Source organism: Hippoglossus stenolepis, chromosome 10 (genome assembly GCF_022539355.2).
Source record: "Hippoglossus stenolepis isolate QCI-W04-F060 chromosome 10, HSTE1.2, whole genome shotgun sequence".
NCBI classification, from domain to species: domain Eukaryota; kingdom Metazoa; phylum Chordata; class Actinopteri; order Pleuronectiformes; family Pleuronectidae; genus Hippoglossus; species Hippoglossus stenolepis.
In genome coordinates, this window is record NC_061492.1 from 65,784 (window position 1) to 73,671 (window position 7,888).

General features: G+C 40.3%; 1 protein-coding gene across 1 annotated transcript; it reads left to right on the forward strand.

Annotated features, from left to right (window-relative positions):
• The first annotated feature begins 4,590 nt into the window (after positions 1–4,590).
• foxa1 (forkhead box A1) lies at positions 4,591–6,740 on the forward strand. The gene is made up of 2 exons (XM_035168316.1): positions 4,591–4,656; positions 5,583–6,740. Exons 1-2 carry the CDS (start codon positions 4,591–4,593, stop codon positions 6,738–6,740), a joined length of 1,224 nt encoding a protein of 407 aa, XP_035024207.1.
• Positions 6,741–7,888: the final 1,148 nt, after the last annotated feature.

Genomic DNA, 7,888 nt, shown 5'->3' on the forward strand with positions numbered 1-7,888 from the left:
ATAAGTCAGCGCTGGGGAACACAGGGTTAACTCTAACCCAACATAATGATTCAGTTTCCACCTGCCTCATGACCTCACTTCAGAGTCTTTCAGTCTGTGGGGGAAGGTCATGAACAGGTGATGGGTGAGACTGTCTCTGCAGTAACAGGATAATTGTCACTGAGGAGCTTTTAGTGAGACAGCTGCACAATTTACAATCAAAGTGACTCACACCGAAACCCTGAACCTGCTGACAAAGATAAAATCTGTAAAAACCTTTTACACTGAGATGAATGATTTCATTGACTGAAAAATACAAACAAAGTTCAGTTCAAATCGAGTGTTTGTGCTCTACTGTCCCTGTTGAGGGAAATAAGACAAGGCCAGGGACTAATATAACTGGACCTGTTCCATTAGAGACGGGTTGAAATGGTTCAAGAATGCTCCACCAGGGCTCTAATCTTAGGTCAAAAAGATCCTATACTCAAAAATAAAGCTGCAGATTCTGTTTTTTTGCAAAGCTTTTATCTCAAAAAGGTTAATAACTGTGCTGTAAAACTGCCTGATCCAACGGTCATTCTGCAGTCCAGATCAAATCAGCCAAATCAAATCCAATTTTATATGTATAGCTCATATCCCCAAATCACAGTTTGTCTATCAGACCTTAACAAAGTGCAACATCCTTTGACCTTTTATTCTCTCAAACCTTCACTGGAGTGAAAAAACACCAAAAAGAAACAGGGAAGAGGGACCTCAGAGAGAGTCCAGAGTTATTTCCTGTCCCAGGACGGACAGAGGTGCAACATAAACAAAATGCAAAGATTTACAACATTGGTGAGAAAAGACAATGTATAACATAAATGTAGAAGTTTCTCAATGATTAAAGAAGATGAAACTGAAGCTCTGCAGTGACGCTTTAGTCCTGGATCCTGGCTTGTCAAGGTTCAAGACACCTCGAGCTTTGAAACAACTTTCTGCTAGAGTAGGGTTGAAGCAGAATGTGAACCAGCATGTGCTTCCAGCTGTGTCTGGAATCCAGAGGTCTAATTTAATGTTGTTGTTCATTGTCAGTTCCTAAAAAAGCAACATTTAGATTTCAAGTTTGTTCATTTAAAACCTTTTCAATCTGGAACATTCTAGAGAAGGATGTGGAGCTTAAGAGTTGATGGATAAATATGAGTTGGAAAAGCATGAATTATATAGGTACTTACAATGAAGGAACTATAATCAGAAATACGTGAAGACTGATCCCTCTTTGAAAGTGAATGGTGTGAGCCAAATTATTATCGCTCAGACAAAGGAATTTTTAAATAGAATCGTATCTGCTTTATGTCAAAAATGTAGGATAAACAAACATTCAATTAAATATATAAAATAAAAGTTGGAGGTTGAATTTAACACAAACATTTCAGATGACGATTGGCAAAACATGTGGAAACATGTCAGATATCCACCAATTCGCTGATCTGGTGACCTGAGGTCGTAGTCGAAGGTGGGCACGATCGTTTGTGTAAAACATCCGCGCTGTGGTGCTCGCCTCACGGTAGCTGTGTCGCCTTGTGTCATTGACTTGTAAATCCACAAGAGGTCCACGTTCCATCATTATTGCTTTGTTTTTCTTTTCTTTTATCTCTTATGACAAAGCTATAACTTGTATCTATACACCAGTGTGTGGAAGTGTTTAAGTGCCAGTTCTAGTTCTACACCATTGCGTGTCTGTGGCCGACAACAGTCAACAATTAATTATTTTCTTATTAGGAATAAACCTTCCTCTTGCGTGAACTGTCTAGCTGACTAGGTCAGGCCTACGCTACTGTATTTTAATGTTGCTCATAACAGTGGTACTTGGAGAGCCTAATATTTTCTGAGGTGGTACATAGTGTAAAAAGTTTAAGAATCACTGGTCTAACCCTAACCAAGAAAAGTGGATAGAGATTGTAGAGGAAATTTACTCAACGCCTAAGACTACAAGAAACACAGCTGGAAGTCATTCTACTACGACTGTGAGACTGTGGAGGAGATGAAATTAGTTGATGAAAACTGAGAGAATGGATGAACTGAAGGAGGTGTAACATGCTAAACAGCTGTCTTGTTTGATTGTTCTTTATGACTGTATGTATATTGAATATATAAATAAAAAGCAAAGTATCAAAAAATATTTGAGAACAACAACATGAACTCATCACAATCTGTGTGCTGGTGCTCAGACAAACAGGTCTTTGGTGAATGTGACTGATAAAATGGAAACTGAGTTTTAAAATGTGTTTTCCTTGTTTTCTTTTCTTTCTAACTGTTGTTTTAAGAAAAGCTGAATTAATAAAATAATTGTACTTGCTTTTGCTGCTTTTCTCCTCCTCTCTCCTCACATCTTTTTTGTGTAAGTGTCCTTTAATCTGGGGATGATCCAGTTAATCCCGGGTGATAATGGTGAACAGTGATCAGTCGTTCCGCTCCGTTTCTCACTCAGACTGGAACCATTCAGCCAGAATAAAAACCAGTGAAAAGAGCCGATACTCATCTGTGATCGGGTTCAATTCATGTGTGACACAGAGTCACCACAAGTCTCATCATTGATTACGTGTTTGAACATCAGTTCATTAACCGCTTTCAACAAATACAGCAACTAAACTAATATTAATAACAATATCCATGAATAGCACTACTGCTGCAGTCTAGATAAAATAAGATAAGATATGATGTATCTTTTCTTCCTGTTAATAAAAGTTTCTTTGGTAGTTTGACTCTTGTTGAGTTAAGAACAGAGGATGTTGCTCCTTGTTAACATCTATGAGACAAACTGTGGTTTGTGAATATGAGACAATACAAATTGTTTGATCGATTGATTGACCTTTTTCTGTGATTCAATGAAAGTAGAAAGATTAAAATATATACAAGCCTGTTTTTTCTAAATGTACAATTTAGAATTAAAGAAGATAAAGTTTGAATAATTGTGTAATGTACAATGTGTGCAGCATTTTTTTCTTTAATTATGAATAAGAATCCATCTGTTTCTACAGCAGCTGTTATCTATAGTGATTCCAGGTCTGAAGGCGAACATTAAATCTATAATAATCTATATCTAAAATAAATATAATAAAGCATTGAATTTACAATTAATACAATAATAAAGCTTTATTTGTAATAGGTGTTCTAATAAAGCATTTTAAATATAATAGATATAAAATAAAGCATACAATCTATTATAAATGTTAAAATAAAGCAATAAATCTAGAATAAATATAATAATACACCATTTTATTCTATAATAAATAGATAAAGGATATAATAGATATATAACTATAAAAGTTAGTTGTTATAATGAAAACAATAAGTGATATTTATATAGGAAAGGTGTTATTTATGAGCAGCAACAGTTCATATAATGATAATAATAATAATAATAATAATAGTTATTGTCTGAATCCTGCAGCTCTCGAGTCAGGAAGAGAGAGGGGGGGACTATGGGAGGGTGACATGTAGTAAAATAATGGGGGTGGAGAGACAGAGAGAGAAGTGCTCAGTGCATGATGGGAGTTCTCCAGCTGTCCAGACCCATAGCAGCATAACTAAGAGATGGTTCAGGACCTGATCCAGAACTATAGGCTTCATCAAATGGATTGTTAAGGTCTTTCATTCAATCACATTTTATTTGTATTGTCTCATATTCACAAACCACAGTTTGTCTCGTAGATGTTAACAAGGAGCCGCGTCCTCTGTTCTTAACTCAACAAGAGTCAAACTACAGAGAAACTTTGAGGAGGGTTAACAGTCATTCTTAACATGAACAAATTGAAATCTATCTGATAAATATGATTTAAACCAGCCTAGTGCCAGTCTTTAAGATGATTTCATGCATAGTAAAGTTTATTAAGGTGTTAAATAGTTTAACTCCATGATTTAAGGGTTTAATCCTCCAAAACCCCTTAAACTCAGTTTAATTAAACATTTGTGTCAATTGGAATCTTTTTAATCTTAAAATCTGTTTATTTTATCAAATAAATGTAGCATATTTATATTTTATTAGACACTGGTTTGATGAAAGATCTACTTATATTCGTTTTAAAGAAATGATGCCATGAATATTTATTTTTACTTGAAACTTAAACTTTTATTCCTGACTTAAGAACCACTTGTTTTTTCTCATGGTCTCTAGTTATTATTTAGCTCTGGTTCAAATAGATTTGATTCTTGTTGTAAATTTCAATGAGGTTTAATCTTCAACATGCGATTTAATAATTAACCCGTCACTGACTGAAGCCCTGAACTCGAACCTTAACTCTTCATTCAACAGACAAATTAAGGAAAGTTGAAATTGTATTTATTAATCACAGATCGATCTGATTGCTCCTCGGTGTGGTGGAGGGATGACAGGAGTGAGGGATCGAGGAGGAGGTGGATCCAGAGGGCTGGACCTGCTGGAGGAGGAGGAGGAGAAACAGGTCACCATCACCTCTTCCTCCTCCTCCTCCTCCTCCGCCTCCTCCTCAACACTACTTCTCTCTGCTCTTCCTGGACCAGATAGGCACGGAACTGTTTCACCTGGACCAGGATTCACACCCAGCACCAGGACCGGGACCTGCAGGATCCGTGTTGGGGCTGCGGGCTCCCGTCATGCTGGGCGCGGTGAAGATGGAAGGACACGAGGCTCCGGACTGGAGCGGATTCTACAGCGAGGAGGTCGGTGACTGTTCGCGCACAACACCGTCACTGGGCGGCTTTGAGACCCCGGTCACACCGCTCCGGGTCCGGGACTAAACACGAAGACGAAAAGAACTAAAAAGAAACGTGTATTTAATTTTGGCTAAAAACGAGATTTCTGTTAGAGTTCATAAAAACAATTTATGGGAATAAAGCTGGATTTAATTTGATTATTTTATATAATTATATATTTTAACCTTCGATTCCTAAGCAGTCAAAATACTATGAATCTGAGTACAAGTGAAAAAGAAGAAAACACCGGGCCGCTTTAAAAAAAACTAAAAATGCAACTCGGAGCCTTTAAATAAAATAAAAGCTCAGTAAAATAAAATCCGCAGAAAAAGAGAAAATCTTTTATTCAGGTCCCTTTAGTTTATGTCGCGACGCCTCAGCGAAATTAGCATAAATTAACCATTTTCATTATCTAACACTATTATCCTCACAACTTTAATTATTTTATAATCATCACAACTTTAATTATTTTATTATCATCCCAACTTTAATTATTTTATTATCATCCCAACTTTATTTATTTTATCATTACAACTTTATTTATTTTATCATCACATTGTCGCTTAAACTAAATTTTTTAGGTTGTGGTCTAACTGATCTTGTCTAAATAGTTTAGTCTATTTGTTTGATTGAAGTAGTGTTGATGTTAAATCTGTAGGTGACCTGAAAAAAAATGGTTCTTATCAGATGTAACAGATACTGGTCCTGGACTAACTTGCTCTAAATTGCCCTAGCTGGTCTAAGTAGTTTTGGTTTTGGTCTCTTGGGTCAGTGTGCAATGGCAAGTGGTGGGTTGGTTTCTGATCTGAATTGATCTGGTTGAAATTTATTGTGTTTTCTGGACTAATTAAATCTTGATGCACTGGTTCTTACTGGTTCTGGTCTCTGTGCAGGTGTACTCTCCAATGGCAGGTGGTGGAATGGGTTCTGGCCTCGGAATGGGCTCCATGTCGGGCTACATGTCCAGCAGTGGAACCACATCGGGCTCCTTCAACATGTCGTACAGCGGGACTGGTTTGAGTCCTGCCCCAGTGGCGGGGATGGGCGGTTCGGCTCCTGCAGCCATGTCGGGTCTGGGAGGGGGTGTGGGCTCGATGGGTGGAACCCTGAGCCCATCCAGTATGAGCTCGCAGCAAGCCTCAATGGGCCTAAATCCATACGGGGGCATGAGTCCCACAATGAGCACTGGCATGGCGTATAGCAGTACTGGACTGAACCGTGGCCGTGACAATAAGGCCTTCAGACGGAGCTACCCACATGCCAAACCACCCTACTCATACATCTCACTCATCACTATGGCCATCCAGCAGGCGCCCAGTAAGATGCTGACTCTGAGTGAGATCTACCAGTGGATCATGGACCTGTTCCCATACTACCGTCAGAACCAACAGCGATGGCAGAACTCCATCCGGCACTCACTGTCCTTCAACGACTGCTTCGTTAAGGTGTCGCGCTCGCCTGACAAACCGGGGAAGGGCTCGTACTGGACCCTCCACCCAGACTCTGGGAACATGTTTGAGAATGGCTGCTACCTTCGCCGCCAGAAGAGGTTCAAGTGCGAGAAGAAGATATCTGCAAAATCAGATGGGCGAAAGGAGCAGGGGGGGGTGGGGGGTGGTATAGAACAAGCTTCTCCTGCAGGGGACTCCATTAAACCTCCTGGACTCCTGGACTCCTCCCTGCCCTCCTCCAGCCAGGTGACTTCGCCTCCAGGTCTGGACATGCGGGGTGGCATCAGCGGAGCAGACCTGAAGGTGACTGGCTCTCAGCTCCTGTCCTCCCTGTCATTGCCCCCCCACTCCATGACCCATGAGTCCCAGCTGCACCTCAAAGGAGACCCCCACTACTCATTCAACCACCCGTTCTCCATCAACAACTTAATGTCGTCCTCAGAGCAGCAGCACAAACTGGATCTGAAAGCCTATGAGGCGCTGCAGTACTCCTCCTATGGTGCTGGGGGGGCATCTGGCCTCGGGGGGAGGACCATGGAACCTCTGGAGGCTTCTTACTACCAGGGGGTCTATCCCAGACCGCTCCTCAACACTTCATAGTATCTGCTGCACCTGCTAATTTGACTCTCTGCATGCAGCCATCCTGGACTTCCTGTCTGACTGTGACGATGCTGAACTGGATCGACTCTGCTGCTGCTGGTCGGCTGGTTTTGGAACTTCTGCACTGTGACTACGCCAGGACACAGACATGTTAACTGTCAGCTGATTAAACTGATACCTGGTCTGTTTTCTCCTTTTACACACTGAGTCACAAACAGCTGAAGCTCACGTTTTTAAGGTTCAGGATACTAACAGGTCAAATGCTGATTTACTTTAAACCTCCAACACATTATCCTCCGGTCAGACCAGGATCCTCAGTCCATGCAATTCAGGATCTTCGTTCATGTCTGTTGATTCTGCAGTTCATAATTTTGTGTTTATATCAGTAGTTCTGGACCTGGACATCCAGACCCCTCTATTGGTCACAAGGCTCAAGAGATATTAACTATGTTCAAAAAGATTTGAGTGACACAAAGTGTGTTGATTTTTGTCTTTTTATCCAGTACTCTTTGTGACACACAGGATAGTTTTTAGGTGAATCACTCAATAGAGTTAACTGGAATGCTAACCTCAGGAAAAGCTGCCCTTAGGATTAGAGTAAACCAAGGCCTCATCCACTTTGTGGGAACCACCGACTTTGATCCAGTTTGTTTTTTGTCCTGTCGAAAGTTGTATTCACCAGGTTCGGGTTCGGGTTAGGTTGCCTGGTGATGGCAGTGGAGTGGTTGCCATGTTGACACTGATGAAGCTGCAGATGTTTACAGAAACAAATCTGGATTATAAAGATGCTAACTGATGTATTTGATCAGATATGAGGAGGATTTATTTCTCCCACGACCTTGTCTGCTACTCGGCTGACCTCCTGACGGGTTGCGACCCTCGGAATGAGAAACCTCAGGACAGATAAAAAAGCTTTTAATTTAAAGGGTCAGTTCACCCAAACGACTCAAACACAGATTCCCCTGCCTCTCTGAACGTTGTCGTCTGTTACCGGGCAGATTTTTTACAAATGTTTGATCTTTTCTGGTTTCAGTCTGCTACTAACAGATTAGATTACAAATTGTTTTGTCTTTTGGACGAAACCAAACTTTTCTTTTTGTTTCAGTGAATTTTCTTCATCTTAAATCAACATTTATTCATTCAATTTC